This window comes from Dendrobates tinctorius, unplaced genomic scaffold (genome assembly GCF_039654945.1).
Source record: "Dendrobates tinctorius isolate UK_male_01 unplaced genomic scaffold, ASM3965494v1 ptg000191l, whole genome shotgun sequence".
Taxonomy (NCBI): Eukaryota; Metazoa; Chordata; class Amphibia; order Anura; family Dendrobatidae; genus Dendrobates; species Dendrobates tinctorius.
The window spans coordinates 8238533-8257117 of NW_027361858.1; the positions used below are offsets into that span (position 1 = coordinate 8238533).

At 42.2% G+C, this 18585-nt stretch overlaps 1 protein-coding gene across 2 annotated transcripts in view; it reads right to left on the bottom strand.

Annotated features, from left to right (window-relative positions):
- Positions 1 to 3736: 3736 nt before the first annotated feature.
- Positions 3737 to 18585, bottom strand: part of SVEP1 (sushi, von Willebrand factor type A, EGF and pentraxin domain containing 1) — a 543713-nt gene continuing 528864 nt past the window's right edge. For both annotated transcript variants that reach the window (XM_073552438.1, XM_073552437.1), the window contains one exon: positions 3737 to 4255. In XM_073552438.1, the coding sequence (XP_073408539.1) occupies positions 4225 to 4255 (31 nt within the window). In that variant the 3' untranslated portion in view covers positions 3737 to 4224. The remainder of the gene's footprint in view (positions 4256 to 18585) is intronic.

Here is an 18585-nt window from a genome sequence, read left to right on the forward strand (position 1 = left end):
ACATGACACCCGCAGACCATTCCATCAATGTCTGCATTCCAAAACGTCACTACTTCCTTTCCGAGCCCTGACGTGTGTCCATACAGTAGTTTTCTCCCACATATGGGGTGTCAGCGTACTCAGGACAAATTGGACAACAACTTTTGGGGTTCAATTTCTCCTGTTACCCTTGGGAAAATAAAAAAAATGGTGACTAAAAGATCATGTTTGTGGAAAAAATACGAATTTTTTATTTTCACGCCCGGGCGTTATAAACTTCTGTGAAGCACTGGGGGGTTCAAAGTGCTCACCACACATCTAGATAAATTCCTTAGGGGGTCTCATTTGTGGGGGGTTTCCACTGTTTAGGTACATTAGGGGCTCTCCAAAGGCAACATGACACCCGCAGACCATTCCATCAATGTCTGCATTCCAAAACGTCACTACTTCCTTTCCGAGCCCTGACGTGTATCCATACAGTAGTTTTCTCCCACATATGGGGTGTCAGCGTACTCAGGACAAATTGGACAACAACTTTTGGGGTTCAATTTCTCCTGTTACCCTTGGGAAAATAAAAAAAATGGTGACTAAAAGATCATGTTTGTGGAAAAAATACGAATTTTTTATTTTCACGCCCGGGCGTTATAAACTTCTGTGAAGCACTGGGGGGTTCAAAGTGCTCACCACACATCTAGATAAATTCCTTGGGGGGTCTAGTTTACAAAATGGTGTCATTTGTGGGGGGTTTCCACTGTTTAGGTACATCAGGGGTTTTCCAATCGCGACATGGTGTCCGATCTCAATTCCAGCCAAAAACGTCAAATGGCGCTGCTTCCCTTCCGAGCTCTGCCATGCGCCCAAATAGTGGTTTACCCCCACATGTGGGGTATCAGTGTACTCAGGACAAATTGCACAATAACTTTTAGGGTGCTGTTACCCTTGGAAAAATAAGAATTGAGGGTGAAAAGATCATTTTTGTGGAAAAAATATGATTTTTTAATTGTACGGCTTTATGTTATAAACTTCTGTGAAGCCCTTGGGGGTTCAAAGTTCTCACCACACATCTATATAAGTTCCTTAGGGGGTCTAGTTTCCAAAATGGTGTCATATGTGGGGGGTTTCCACTGTTTTGGTACATCAGGGGTTTTCCAATCGTGACATGATGTCCGATCTCAATTCCAGCCAAAAACGTCAAATGGCGCTGCTTCCCTTCCGAGCTCTGCCATGCGCCCAAATAGTGGTTTACCCCCACATGTGGGGTATCAGCATACTCAGGACAAATTGCACAATAACTTTTAGGGTCCTGTTACCCTTGGCAAAATAAAAATTGGGGTGAAAAGATCATTTTTGTGGAAAAAATATGATTTTTTAATTGTACCGCTGTACGTTATAAACTTCTGTAAAGCCCTTGTGGGTTCAAAGTTCTCACCACATATCTAGATAAGTTCCTTGGGGGGTCTAGTTTCCAAAATGGGGTCACTTGTAGGGGGTTTCCACTGTTTAGGTACATCAGGGACTCTCCAAACGTGACATGGCGTCCTATCTGAATTCCAGCCAATTTTGCATTGAAAAAGTCAAACGGCGCTCCTTCCATTCTGAGCTCTGCCATGCGCCGAAACAGTCGTTCCCCCCCACAAATCAGGTATCAGCGTACTCAGGACAAATTGCACAATAACTTTTGCAGTCCAATTTCTCCTGTTACCCTTGGTAAAATAAAAAAAATTGAACCTGAAGTATTTTTTTGTGAAAAAAAGTTAGATGTTCATTTCTTTTTAAATATTCAAAAAAATTCCTGTGACGCACCTAATGGGTTAATAAACTTCTTGAATGTGGTTTTGAGCACCTTAAGGGGTTCAGTTTTTAGAATGGTGTCACTTTTGGGTATTTTCTATCATATAGACCCCTCAAAGTGGCTTCAAATGTGATGTGGTCCTAAAAATAAAATGGTGTTGTAAAAATGAGAAATCGCTGGTCAACTTTTAACCCTTATAACTTCCTAACAAAAAAAAATTTTGGTTCCAAAATTGTGCTGATGTAAAGTAAACATGTGGGAAATGTTACTTATCAAGTTTTTTGTGTGCCGTATCTCTGTGATTTAAGGGCATAAAAATACAAAGTTGGAAAATTGCAAAATTTTCAAAATTTTTGCCAAATTTCCATTTTTTTCACAAATAAACGCAAGTTATTTGAATGAAATTTTACCACTAACATGAAGTACAATATGTCACGAGAAAACAATGTCAGAATCACCGGGATCAATGGAAGCGTTCCAGAGTTATGACTTCATAAAGGTACAGTGGTCAGAATTGTAAAAATTGGCCCGGTCATGAACGTGCAAACCACCCTTGGGGGTGAAGGGGTTAATGCCATCTATTAAGGGTTACCTAGACTTTACACGTGCTGCGCCAATTCTTTGGAATGCACTTCCCACGTCAATACAATTAGTCCCCAATCCCTACAATTTTAAACGTGCCCTGAAAATGCATTTATTCAGACTGGCCTACCGCCTCAACACATTAACCTAACTATCCCTGTGTGGCACAGTCAAATGTTTTACCATAACCAGGTTTCCCGCATCATGTTCCCACATGCTTTATGCATCCATTAGCCCTCTGTGTCTGTACTGTTACATACTTAACATTATGGCTGGTCCATACAATCAGGGCAACTGTTACCACCCACCTTTCGTGTCTACTTTTTTTCCTCATAGATTGTAAGCTTGTGAGCAGGGCCCTCTTTCCTCTTGGTATCTGTTATGATCTATGTGATTATTGTTATGCTGTAATGTCTATCGTCTGTACAAGCCCCCTCTGAAATGTAAAGTGCTGCGGAATATGTCGGCGCTATAGAAATAAAATTTATTATTATTATTACCTTTTAAATCAATGTCTCAACCTTTAACATACCTAGTTTTAACATAACTAAGCATAACTAGTAGAGTTGGTTCAAATTTCTTCGCAGGACTTGGCACAATGGCCATATTAGTAATCTGTGGCCAATGACCAGGAGCCTTACAATCCGTCTGCTACCCGACGACATCTTTTGATTAGATGTGAGCCATGTTGCAATTTGACCTCGCAACAGGCTGTCTACTTAAAACAATGGCTCCATATGTCGGTAAGTAGGAAGTGATTTTCCGGCATAATTACTGCTGTGGTTGATGAACTGGATCCCATGAATCAGTGCTTACTAGCTCTAATAATTAGATGATGTTGTAATGGTTGATTCACTAAAAATTCCAGGAGGGCCTGAATGTCTTTCTTGACAAATATAATATCACAGGTTATGACTACTAGATTCTGTGATGGAATATTGATCCGGTGAAGTAATCTGATTGCCGAATGTGGAGATGCCAAGGAATATTTCATCTAATATGGGACATTTAGCATCTGCCTCGTGGGGTTTTTGTCTTCTTCTGGATCAACGTATTAAGATACAGGTTGGACTTGATGGACTTATGTCTAGTTTAAACCTTGAAAACTATGAAACTATGTTGCAAGACTCATTAAAGATCATTATATTAATTTTTGCTGGCACTAGTGAGCCAGTTTCGCTCTTCTTAGAAGAGGGCTAATTTGCATTCCAGAAAGCTTTAGATATGTCATTATTTGATGAGATCTTTACATTAGAGAACCGGTATAGCCTGCAACATGGCAAAACATATAACATATTACAGAATAGATCACATTGATCACTGGGAGGATTAATTTTTCATATATTATGAGATATACATATGATAACATAATACACAGACCAATAGGAGTTCTTTCGTTTTATTATAAAATGTATTGTAAGCTTTGCTTTTATGGGTAATTCACAACATAGTTTAACAACAAACAAAAATAATCTGATTTTTGTGCTGAATCTTAAATCCAATTAACATAAAGATATATAAACATTAGCAAAGTTTGCTTTACCATTGCTTTTCTGCCAATTATCTGCCATTACAAGTATATCCCATACAGTCACCTTAGGCAGTGAAAGCCATTTAGACGCAGTACTTAATTAAACAGTGAGAAAGTATATACAATATCCTTATTCCAATAACATTCAAACTTCAGCAGCATATTATTAATATACATTTGCGTATGAAAATACAGAAGGACTTTAAAAAAAAAAAAAAAAAACATCCACAAGCATAAGAAAATATATCACATTATGGCATTCAAATTTGAATTAAAATGCACTCCAGATTAGATCCTGCATGAAAAGGGTTCTCTTTTCTGCAACAAATCCAATTTACCACTAAAAAGGAGAAAACCCATTCTTTCGTTTTCTGAAAGAAACAAAAAAAAAAGGGAAAACAGTTAGGATGTGATTAAAACGGCAGATGTGGCACATCAAAAGGAAACACAGATCACATTCTGAAAGAAATGAAGGCACACAGAAAGAATAGCTCATCTTGTATATATCTCGCTGCTTGCCTATATCTAAAGGACTTTCTGAATAAAAATTGGAAATTACAAAACCATATCAAATTTATGTCACACTGGTTATAGGATTTGCATATGTCAATAAAATGGCTAATCTGACTTTCTCTACTTAACCCCTCCACAGTTTCATGGCACTTTTGTTATAAAAGAAATATAATGGGATCAGTATGAGGATGGACACAAAAATGCTTGGCTCGTGACATGAACTGTGCTTTTTAATCAGCCGGTGATTATGTGTGTCCATCACATAACCAAGACAGAATTTTATATTCTGGGAGTTATCAATAAAGGTTTCTATTAAATGACAATAATAAATTAAAGAAATAGGAATAACTGAAACAGAAATTGTATTTGAAAGTTAAATAGCATACTACTTCTTTAGTAATACAATGGAAATAATTGTATACAGTAAACTTTAAAGACAATTGCAGAAAGCGAAGCAAAGCATTAGCAAAATTACCATTAACAAACAATAATCCATAGAGTTAGTGCGCATCGATTTGTATGGCTCAGGCTACTTTCACACTTGCGTTTTTTTGTGGTGCGTTTTTTGCGCACACAAACGCATGAAAAAAACGCATACAATCGCTGCGTTTTTTTCAAGCATTTTTATGCGCATGCAGGAAAAAAAATGCAGCGTTTGTATGTGTTTGTATGCGTTTTTTTGCACATTGTTTGTCCTCACCAAAAAAAAAATCTAGATAACAATCTTGCAACACACATGACCAATGGGATGTCAGTGGCGGTGTGGTATGTTAATATATAGACCCTGTCTACAGTATTCTTCACATTTGCTTGATTTTTCTCGTGTCAACATGTATCTGCGCTGGAAGAGTTTTCACTTCAACTTGGATTTGGACATCGCGATGGCTGGGGCATATGCAGTTGCTTGCCATGAACAAAGGAAGAGAGAGAGAGCGAAGACGGCAGCGGTGGCGTATGTGGATACATCCGATTGTTGAACTCCGGGAGAGCCGTGGGGCATACCACACCCTCTATAGTGAGCTACAGGCAAACCCGGAGAAATTTACAGATTATATCCGGATGTCCCAAGAAAGCTTCAGGGATTTGCTTGCTCATGTCCAAGAATCCATCCGGAGACAGGACACACAGCTCCGTCGTGCGATTCCTCCTGAGGAACGGCTCCTGGTGACATTACGGTGCGTAATATTTAAAAACCAAGGGGTGGGGTCTGATGGTTTTTTTTTTTTACATGTACTATTCAAAACCTGGGCTAATTATTTTTCGTGAATGTACTAATTTTTTATTTTATAGTTTTAAAAAACCATATACAGAAATATTAATTTTACTTCTTTCTCTGTTTCGCAGATTCCTGGCGACTGGAGAAACCCTATCTTCACTACACTACATCTACACTACATGGTTCTACATAATTTTGTGATGGCTAAAGAGCACCCGACCTTTGAACTCGATGATGCTGCTCCTAACCCATTGCCTGAATTCACTCAGCACCCTCTCAGGTCATCCGTTGAAGTTGGCCAAATGAGGGACCAATTTGTGGCCTACTTTATCTCTGATGTTGGACAGGTGCACTGGCAAGATGAAATGGTGTAAAAATGTTTTCGTGTGTGTATGTTAATAAAAAACCTGTATTGATACCAGTACCGAGTGCACTATGCTTTTTACAGTCCAATAAAATAAAAAACTTCTCATGTATACCTGTGAATTCATGATGTTCTCACACCTGCGCAGGTAAATACACATATGAGTTAAACTGCAGCATCGCTAGTCTGCGTGAAATATATTGGTACGTAAGCAACGCTGCAGGTTAAATATGATATGTGTATTAACCAGGCCATGATTGATAAATAGTTATGATTAGAGTTGAGCGACTTTGGTAGGATCGGGTTTCAGGAAAGCAAATTCGTTTCAAATGAAACTGGTCAGACTAGTGGAAAAAAAGTCGGAGTTTCGTTCAAAACTCGACCCCAATGCAAGTCAATGGGGAATAAAAGTCTGCATTGAGTGGATGAATGTAATCCGCTCAATGCCGACTTTTATTTCCCATTAAGTAACATTGTGGTAGGGTTTCGAACAAAACTCAGACTTTTTTTTGCCCTAGTTTGACCAGTTTGTGTTTCATGAAACCAGATCCTAGTCGGTCAACTCTAGTTATTATACTAGGCCTTGGTATTGAACATATGATGTGTATTTTACCCATCAGTAGATTCAACACACACGTAGAGTATGTTGTTAATTACAAGGTATATCTATAATCCCCCTTGCCTAGTATCACAATAAGTGAAATGAGGATGGTAAAAACAGCCAATCCTCAAAACACTTTTTATGACACCTTGCATAGTTTAAGGCGCATTGTGTGTATGGCGCAGTGTGTGTAGGCGGCGCCAAAAACATTAATCAAACTTTGTTATGGTGAACCAGAAATTTAAATTTATTTTTAACCAAAAATATTCTAAAAATCTTTATTTTTTTCTGCGTTTGGGGGCAGATGGTTGCAAGTTGGGGGTGTGCAGTGAAGATGAACAGCTTATAGTTGATGAAGGTGTTCTAGGAGAAGGGGCAACAAAACTTGTGGGGGAAGGGAGTCCAGTTATGGGAATGGAACTAGACACACTAGGAGGAGAGGACAGAGGTTCAGCTACAGTGGTCCTAACTGTTTGTCTCCTTAAACTGGCCTGCCTGGACCTACTTGGGCCCAATGCCCGCCTTGATTGTTGGCGCCGCCTGGAACTTGGGGCAAATAAGGAATGTGGGTCCGTTTGCTGCTGTGCCTGCTGCTGTGGCTGCTGCTGTGGCTGCTGCTGCTGTTGTGGCTGCTGCTGATGCTCTGTGGTGGCGGTGGCAGTGCTCGTCCTTGCAGGAGGACTGGTGGCGGCAGTGACAGGTTTGCGGAGTGGTGGTGGCAGGGCTAGTATATGTTGTAGTGTTTGCGGCAGGGCTGTTCCATGTTTGATGAGTGGTTACTGTGGCTGTGCTCCAAGCATGCATGGAGGTGGCGGTGGTGCTCCAGACAGGAGCAGCGCTTGCCATGGTGGTGTCGGTGAAGTGACCAGCAGCACTCAGACTTGTGGTGGTGTAATGGTGGGTGTCCTGGCTTTGAATAGAGGTGTCCGCGCAGTGGTATGCAGCACAAGTCGGTAGTGAGGTGAAGCGAGTCAATGGTGGGACAGTTGGAAATGACACCACTGACTGCTGCCCGTACCGATTATGCTGCATAGCCTGCAAGAAAGCAATGTTGCAGGCCTGCAGCACACTCAGCTGCTGTTCAGGACTAAGGTGTTCCACCATGCCCTTTTCAATCTTACTAAAAAAATGGTGCGCTGGTCTGTTGAGGTCAGCCTCCAGACGGTCAAGGCGCTGTTCGACAGAATGGAAGCGGTGTTCCATGTGGTTAAAACCACGTTCCATGAGTGAAAAACCGCTTTCCACTCTGTCTGACAGTGACTTGAGGCTGGCATTAAAGGCCTCGCTCAAGTGCATAAACTAGGGCAAGACATTCCTGTCCAAGGCCCTCTTTCGCTGGCGGGTAGTGCCCGCATAACCAGTGGCAGAGACCTGGGACAGGGGAACACCTGATTGACCAGCTTCCTGGTCAGCAGCTGTTTGTGTTGCTGAAAGGCAAGGTGCTTCATGACTGTCGGATGGCTGAGATTGGTCCGAGGTCGTCCGATGAAGGACCGCTCCAGGGCCAGGTTGCAGGGTGCTGCTCCAGGTGCTGTGGAAGAAAGGAAAATCATTACTATCATGCCTTTACAAGAAGCATCAGCTGTGGATTAGAAAAACACAGATTAATAAAAATAAAAACCCAAAAATTATAATACTTACGATCTGGTGGCAAGAACCGGTCTTAGGAACTGCAACGCTTGATAGTACCGATATCTTGTTCTTGTCCTTGACACAGAACCACTGCAAACCTGGCCCTCAGCACGAACATCACTGCTGAAGCGGTCCTTGATCGAGCGACAACGTGTTCGGACTTTGTCCACAGTTGGAAAAACAAACAAACAACATTTAACAATTGTGTATGATGCATGACATATGCTATCACTAAACCCAACAGTGCCATCACGAACAAGAGTCAATGCGGCACAATGCAGCAATACAATACCCAATGCAGTCACAGTTGAGCCAGATGACACTGTTGGGTTTCCTGCTAGAATATATCTAGCACGAAATCCAACAGTGCCATCAAGGACAATAGTCACTGCGGCACAATACAGCAATAAAATACGCAAAGCAGTCACTGTTGAGCCAGATGACACTGTTGGGTTTCCTGCTAGAATATATCTAGCACGAAACCCAACAGTGCTATCAAGGACAATAGTCACTGCAGCATAACAGAGCAGGGAAATACTTACCAAACACCTTTTTGAAGGATGCAGCGGCGCTGTCCCAGCCATCCATCAACGCTGCGGCCACCTCATTCCATAGCCGGTCACGGCTGTCCCACAACGGGGCACGCTCCTGGACCAGGCGGATAAGGTGCTCATTATCCAGGTAGACGTCTTCATCCCGTTGTGGAACCTAGACAAAACACATTCATTAGAATATTCGAATTTTGTGTGAATAAAAAGTTATAAAAAAGATCCAGAAAAGAGGAAATATAGAAGATAAAAAATAAAGAACATTACAAATCATTTGATACTTACATTCCGTATCACCACCGGGACTTGGATTGGCTGCTCATGCCGTTCGCCCTCACTAGTCGCGTCCACTGAAGATGACGATGTCTGAAAAAAAAACAACAAACGTTAGAGATTTTGAGAAGCAGCAGATATACTTACCAAACGCATGAAAATAATCACCTCACGGTCTGCTTGCGCCAGTTCCTGCCGGGATGGTGAATATTCCGATTCCGAAGACATACTGCATGTACAAATAATACAAAGCATTAGTACATATACAATTTAAAAGGACAGGCATACATTTTTAGATGTAATAATACTCACATTCTTGCCGCTGAAGCTGGAATTGAAAATGGGGTCTTCTTTTGCTGTCTTTCTGCTCTCCAGGCTGTCTCTATAGTTATGGTACAGTGCTGGCAGACACCTCCTTTTATATAGACATGAAGCTTTTTTAGGTGGGGATTTTTATAACTAGTCTAACCAATGGACACCAAAAAAGCGCATGCGCAAAAAAACGCATACATGCGCACCCATAGACCATAATGGTAATTTTTTGTCCAAATCGTGCGCATGCGTCTTTTTTAAGCGTTTGGGCGGACCAAAAAATGCAACATGTAGCGTCTGGAAATTACGGACGCACACCATAAAAAACCACAGCGCACGAAAAACGCATACGTGCGCATGTCAACGCGCACGTATGCGCACCCATGTTAAATATAGGGGAAAAAAACGTATGCGCATGTATGCACAAAAACGCAGCGCAAAAAAAACGCAAATGTGAAACCAGGCTTAGTCCTTCAGACACAGCAGTTTCTCAGTAGACGTGAGAAATGCTTCTTTCGTGACGACATCTTTGACTCTTTTTTTGATTAACCAGCCTGGTGTAATGTCACTTGTGTGTCATTCTACCATGATAACATCTTGCCAGGCAGGCTAATCAAAAGAAGAGCCGAGGATGTGGTCTTGTATAAAGTGGTCCTCAAGTCTACCATTCAGATTATTGACGGGGATGTGCGAATCCATTAGCAACAACTCTAAAATAAATGTACAATTATAGTTTTAACCAATGTTTTAACCACTCAGTGTTATTCATATTCATATCTATACCTCAAGTTTTATACATTTATGGCTGAAAGTATTTTTCACCTTGAAAGTGTTCCAGGAAATGAAGTATTTTTGCCAGAAAAGTCTCTCATATTTGAAGGGTGCCTTCTACCAACAACAATGCTAAGATCTCTCCACAGGTGTTCAAAGGGATTTAGATCCAGAGCTTCAGAGCTCTACAGCACTTTGTTTCCATCCATTTCAGGGTGCTTCTTAAAGTATATTTGGGGTTATTGTCCTGCTGGAGGACCCATGTCTCTTTTTCAGCAGTGGGGTCATCTTGTGTCTCCTGCCATAGCGTTTCTGTTACACCACTCCGCCATACTCACCCGGCCTCCGCTCCCACGCCGCAGCCTCTCTCCACCCGACGGCCGCGGTGGTTACCTGAGACGGGCTCACAACTGATGCCCTCCCTGCATGCTATGCGCATGCGCCATAGGCCACGGCCACGCCTCCTTCCTGCTTCTTATGCTCCGGCTGTGCCCTGACCCGGAAGCACCTTTGGACCAATGGCTGACCAGACGGGGCCATATCAGGCCACTTCCCCCTGAGGGAGGTGCCTGATCGTTGTGTTTCCTAGCACTCTGGCCACGCTTCATAGTGTGCTCTCTGCTCCTGCAGTTCCGTTCTCAGCTGCTTTCTGCAGCAGCATCTCAGTCCTGCTACCCGTGTTCCTTGTTCTCTTCTGCAGTTCTGCCTCCTGTGTTCCTGTCGTCCTGCTCCAGTCCTGTCTCCAGTGTTCCTGCCATCCTACTCCAGTCCTGTCTCCAGTGTTCCTGTCGTCCTACTCCAGTCCTGCCTTCAGCATTCCTGCCGTCCTACTCCAGTCCTGTCTCCAGTGTTCCTGCCGTCATACTCCAGTCCTGCCTTCAGCGTTCCTGCCGTCCTACTCTAGTCCTGTCTCCAGTGTTCCTGCCGTCCTACCCCAGTCCAGTCTCCAGTGTTCCAGCCATCCTACTCCAGTCCTGTCTCCAGTGTTGCTGCCATCCTACTCCAGTCCTGTCTCCAGTGTTCCTGCCGTCAGCGTTCCTGCCGTCCTACTCCAGTCCTGTCTCCATTGTTCCTGCCGTCATACTCCAGTCCTGCCTTCAGCGTTCCTGCCGTCCTACTCCAGCCCTGTCTCCAGTGTTCCTGCCGTCCTACCCCAGTCCAGTCTCCAGTGTTCCTGCCGTCCTACTCCAGTCCTGTCTCCAGTGTTCATGCCGTCATACTCCAGTCCTGCCTTCAGCGTTCCTGCCGTCCTACTCCAGTCCTGTCTCCAGTGTTCCTGCCGTCCTACCCCAGTCCAGTCTCCAGGGTTCCTGCCGTCCTACTCCAGTCCTGTCTCGAGTGTTGCTGCCGTCCTACTCCAGTCCTGTCTCCAGTGTTCCTACTCCTGTCATTCCTTCTTGTTCCAGTCTTCTGTCCCACTTCTTTCCGGCCTCCTGGTTCCAGTCTTGTTCTGTCATTCTTTACTCCAGTCTCACAGTCTTACTCTGGTCCATCCTGAGCCACCCCTCTCGGTACCGGCTACCGTGGTACTCGAACCCCTGAGCCTGCTCCTAACGATCCCTGTGTAGGGGTTGGTTCCTCCTGGCAGCTCGCCCGGGGCCCCTCGGTGCCACGGTCCAGAGGGTCCACTCCCGGGATTTCCTGCTCCTGACCACCCACGCTAACAGTTTCATTTCATTTAAATGTCGATGGATAGTTTGCACTGACACTGATGCAGGACAGCTTGAATTTCTTTGGAACTTGATAGATGCTGCTTATCCACCATCCAGACTATCATGAGTTGCAACCTATCATGAATTTTTCTCTGAAGTCCCCATCCAGGGAGATTAGCTACAGTGCCATGGGTTGTAAACTCCTTGATTATGTTGCACACAAAGGAACATCAACATCTCTGGAGACTTCTCTTCTCTTTCTGTTCTCTATTTTTAGGCTACCTGCACACTTGCGTTATCAGTTGCAGCGCTCGGCCGACGCTAAACTCCTCCCCCGGCCGTGCCCCCTCCGGTCAGCTCCACCTATGGTCGCACGACGCTGCATGTGATCAGCGTACCCTATATTTAGCGTTGGGTAAGCTGGCTGTGCGCTGGTACGGTTTTGCAGGCGCATGCACACTTTTTGCGCTGCACCGAGCGCACAAAAATGCAACATGGTGCGTTTGGCGTCAGCGTACCCAACGCTAAATATAGGGTATGCTGATTGCATGCAGCGCCCAGAGGAGGAGCTCCGGGGGCGAAGCTTAGCGGCAGCCAAGCGCTGCGACTGATAACGCAAGTGTGCAAGTAGCCTTAGTGTGGCACACACAGATACACAATGCAAAGACTGAGTCAGCTTCTCTTTTTATCTGATTTCAGTTGTGATTTTCATAATGCCCTCACCTGCCACAGGTGAGTTTAAAGGAGCATCACATGCTTGAAACAAGTTGCTCACCCACAATTTGGGAAAAGTGCCAACAAATTTGTCTGGATCATTGTTGGGGTTTTGTGTGAAATTATGTCCAATTTGCCTTTTTTTCTCTTTTTTCTGTGGTACTCCAATACACAGAAAGGAAATAAACACGTGCATCACAAAACGTGTAATTACAATAATTTTATGAGAGAAATACTTCATTTTCTGGAACAATTTCAAAGGTGCAACCACTTTTTGCCATGATTGCATAATTTTCTACATTCTTTAAATTTAGATAATATTCCAACGTAGTTTAATGTTGCAAGTTTTTTTCTGCAGCTAATTTGCTGTATGTCATAGTGCAAGCAAAGTGGATGCGATTTCATGAAAATTTGTGCCCACTGGACTCTTTAAAAATTCTATGGAACTGTGTAGTTTGTGCTTTTTTCCTAAAAAGGCCGGAGTCACACTAGCGATTAAATTGGACGAATGCAATGCGATAAAAAATTGCATTGCATTCGTCCCAATGTTATTCTATGGTGCTGCTCCCATCATGCGTTTTTTTATCGGATCCGTTCCTCGGACCGAGACAATCGCAGCATTCTACGATTGTCACTAGTGTTGAGCATTCCGATACCGCAAGTATCGGGTATCGGCCGATACTTGATGTATCGGAATTCCGATACCGACTTCCGATATTTTTTCAATATCGGAAGTCGGCATCGGAATCGGAAGTTCAAAGTTGATTGACAGCCTGACGTCATCATGATGCGCGGTGTGTGCGCATCATGATGCGCCGTCATTTCGGGCCTTCCGGGGGTCTCTGCCGGCCTGCCGGGGGGCTGTGCCGGCCTGCCGGGGGGCTGTGTGGACTGCCCGGGGTCTGTACCGGCCTGCCGGGGGGCTGTGCCGGCCTGCCGGTGGTCTGTGCACCCTGTGGGGGTCTGTACCGGCCTGCCGGGGGGCTGTGCCGGCCTGCCGGTGGTCTGTGCACCCTGTGGGGGTCTGTACCGGCCTGCCGGGGGGCTGTGCCGGCCTGCCGGGGGGCTGTGCTGATGTCCGGGGGTCTGTGCAAGCATCGTCCGATGGGACTACAAGTCCCATCTGGCGATGCCTGCTACCATGACAGTGATTGACACATTAGCCAATGATGGGACAGTAGTAGTCCCATCATCCGGCTAATGTGTTAAATGTTAAAAAAAAAAAAAAAAAAAATACTACATACATACTACATGCATGCTACATACATACTACATGCTACATACATACTACATACATACTACATACATACTACATACATACCACATATATACTACATACATAACACATATATAATACATACTACATACATACTACATACATACTACATACATACTACATGCATGCTACATACATACTACATGCTACATACATACTACATACATACTACATGCATGCTACATACATACTACATGCTACATACATACTACATATATACTACATGCATGCTACATACATACTACATATATACTACATGCATGCTACATACATACTATATGCTACATACATACTACATATATACTACATACATACTACATACATACTACATGCATGCTACATACATACTACATGCTACATACATACTACATGCATGCTACATACATACTACATGCTACATACATACTACATATATACTACATGCATGCTACATACATACTACATGCATGCTACATACATACTACATGCTACATACATACTACATATATACTACATGCATGCTACATACATACTACATGCTACATACATACTACATGCATGCTACATACATACTACATGCTACATACATACTACATATATACTACATGCATGCTACATACATACTACATGCTACATACATACTACATACAGTGCCTACAAGTAGTATTCAACCCCCTGCAGATTTAGCAGGTTTACACATTCGGAATTAACTTGGCATTGTGACATTTGGACTGTAGATCAGCCTGGAAGTGTGAAATGCACTGCAGCAAAAAAGAATGTTATTTCTTTGTTTAATTTTTTTTTAAATTGTGAAAAGTTTATTCAGAGGGTCATTTATTATTCAACCCCTCAAACCACCAGAATTCTGTCTGGTTCCCCTAAAGTATTAAGAAGTATTTCAGGCACAAAGAACAATGAGCTTCACATGTTTGGATTAATTATCTCTTTTTCCAGCCTTTTCTGACTATTTAAGACCCTCCCCAAACTTGTGAACAGCACTCATACATGATCAACATGGGAAAGACAAAGGAGCATTCCAAGGCCATCAGAGACAAGATCGTGGAGGGTCACAAGGCTGGCAAGGGGTACAAAACCCTTTCCAAGGAGTTGGGCCTACCTGTCTCCACTGTTGGGAGCATCATCCGGAAGTGGAAGGCTTATGGAACTACTGTTAGCCTTCCACGGCCTGGACAGCCTTTGAAAGTTTCCTCCCGTGCCGAGGCCAGGCTTGTCCGAAGAGTCAAGGCTAACCCAAGGACAACAAGGAAGGAGCTCCGGGAAGATCTCATGGCAGTGGGGACATTGGTTTCAGTCAATACCATAAGTAACGTACTCCACCGCAATGGTCTCCGTTCCAGACGAGCCCGTAAGGTACCTTTACTTTCAAAGCGTCATGTCAAGGCTCGTCTACAGTTTGCTCATGATCACTTGGAGGACTCTGAGACAGACTGGTTCAAGGTTCTCTGGTCTGATGAGACCAAGATCGAGATCTTTGGTGCCAACCACACACGTGACGTTTGGAGACTGGATGGCACTGCATACGACCCCAAGAATACCATCCCTACAGTCAAGCATGGTGGTGGCAGCATCATGCTGTGGGGCTGTTTCTCAGCCAAGGGGCCTGGCCATCTGGTCCGCATCCATGGGAAGATGGATAGCACGGCCTACCTGGAGATTTTGGCCAAGAACCTCCGCTCCTCCATCAAGGATCTTAAGATGGGTCGTCATTTCATCTTCCAACAAGACAACGACCCAAAGCACACAGCCAACAAAACCAAGGCCTGGTTCAAGAGGCAAAAAATCAAGGTGTTGGAGTGGCCTAGTCAGTCTCCTGACCTTAACCCAATTGAAAACTTGTGGAAGGAGCTCAAGATTAAAGTCCACATGAGACACCCAAAGAACCTAGATAACTTGGAGAAGATCTGCATGGAGGAGTGGGCCAAGATAACTCCAGAGACCTGTGCCGGCCTGATCAGGTCTTATAAAAGACAATTATTAGCTGTAATTGCAAACAAGGGTTATTCCACAAAATATTAAACCTAGGGGTTGAATAATAATTGACCCACACTTTTATGTTTAAAATTTATTAAAATTTAACTGAGCAACATAACTTTTTGGTTTGTAAGATTTATGCATCTGTTAATAAATCCTGCTCTTGTGTGAAGTTTGAAGGCTCTAACTTATTTGCATCTTATCAAACCTGCTAAATCTGCAGGGGGTTGAATACTACTTGTAGGCACTGTATATACTACATACATACTACATACATACTACATGCATGCTACATACATACTACATGCTACATACATACTACATGCATGCTACATACATACTACATGCTACATACATACTACATACATACTACATGCATGCTACATACATACCACATATATACTACATACATAACACATATATACTACATACATACTACATACATACTACATACATACTACATGCATGCTACATACATACTACATGCTACATACATACTACATACATACTACATGCATGCTACATACATACTACATGCTACATACATACTACATATATACTACATGCATGCTACATACATACTACATATATACTACATGCATGCTACATACATACTACATGCTACATACATACTACATATATACTACATACATACTACATACATACTACATGCATGCTACATACATACTACATGCTACATACATACTACATGCATGCTACATACATACTACATGCTACATACATACTACATATATACTACATGCATGCTACATACATACTACATGCATGCTACATACATACTACATGCTACATACATACTACATATATACTACATGCATGCTACATACATACTACATGCTACATACATACTACATGCATGCTACATACATACTACATGCTACATACATACTACATATATACTACATGCATGCTACATACATACTACATGCTACATACATACTACATATATACTACATACATACTACATACATACTACATGCATGCTACATACATACTACATGCTACATACATACTACATGCATGCTACATACATACTACATACATACTACATGCATGCTACATACATACTACATGCTACATACATACTACATATATACTACATGCATGCTACATACATACTGCATGCTACATACATACTACATATATACTACATGCATGCTACATACATACTGCATGCTACATACATACTACATGCTACATACATACCACATATATACTACATACATACTACATACAATACATTCATACAATACATACATAGACATACAGTACATATAACATAGAGTAACATACTTACCAATACTTGTCACATTGTTCCCCGAAGCCATTGTCTTTTACGGAATAAATATTAACATAACAAACCACAAAAATACTCACCCACGATCCAAAGCAGTCCACGAGTGTGTCCCACGACGATCTTGGGTAGAGAACTGCAGCATCAGCTGTTGCTGCCGTTCTCTACGGGCTGCAGGAATCCAATGACGGAAGGTAGGTATCCTTCCGCACTGTATTCCTCCGCCACTTAAAAAAAAAAAAGTCCCTAGTCTCACTTTATGCCATTGCTGCGTGGGAATTTCCCACACAGCAATGGCATAAAGTGAGACTAGGGACTTTTTTTTTTTTAAGTGGCGGAGGAATACAGTGCGGAAGGATACCTACCTTCCGTCATTGGATTCCTGCAGCCCGTAGAGAACGGCAGCAACAGCTGATGCTGCAGTTCTCTACCCAAGATCGTCGTGGGACACACTCGTGGACTGCTTCGGATCGTGGGTGAGTATTTTTGTGGTTTGTTATGTTAATATTTATTCCGTAAAAGACAATGGCTTCAGGGAACAATGTGACAAGTATTGGTAAGTATGTTACTCTATGTTATATGTACTGTATGTCTATGTATGTATTGTATGAATGTATTGTATGTAGTATGTATGTAGTATATATGTGGTATGTATGTAGCATGTAGTATGTATGTAGTATGTATGTAGCATGCATGTAGCATGCAGTATGTATGTAGCATGCATGTAGTATATATGTAGTATGTATGTAGCATGTAGTATGTATGTAGCATGCATGTAGTATATATGTAGTATGTATGTAGCATGTAGTATGTATGTAGCATGCATGTAGTATGTATGTAGTATGTATGTAGTATATATGTAGTATGTATGTAGCATGTAGTATGTATGTAGCATGCATGTAGTATATATGTAGTATGTATGTAGCATGTAGTATGTATGTAGCATGCATGTAGTATGTATGTAGTATATATGTAGTATGTATGTAGCATGTAGTATGTATGTAGCATGCATGTAGTATGTATGTAGTATGTATGTAGTATATATGTAGTATGTATGTAGCATGTAGTATGTATGTAGCATGCATGTAGTATATATGTAGTATGTATGTAGCATGTAGTATGTATGTAGCATGCATGTAGTATGTATGTAGTATGTATGTAGTATATATGTAGTATGTATGTAGCATGTAGTATGTATGTAGCATGCATGTAGTATATATGTAGTATGTATGTAGCATGTAGTATGTATGTAGTATGTATGTAGTATGTATGTGGTATGTATGTAGTATATATGTAGTATGTATGTAGCATGTAGTATGTATGTAGCATGCATGTAGTATATATGTAGTATGTATGTAGCATGTAGTATGTATGTAGCATATATGTAGTATGTATGTAGTATGTATGTAGCATGCATGTAGTATATATGTAGTATGTATGTAGCATGTAGTATATATGTAGTATGCATGTTGCATGCATGTAGTATATATGTAGTATGTATGTTGCATGTAGTATGTATGTAGTATGTATGTTGCATGTAGTA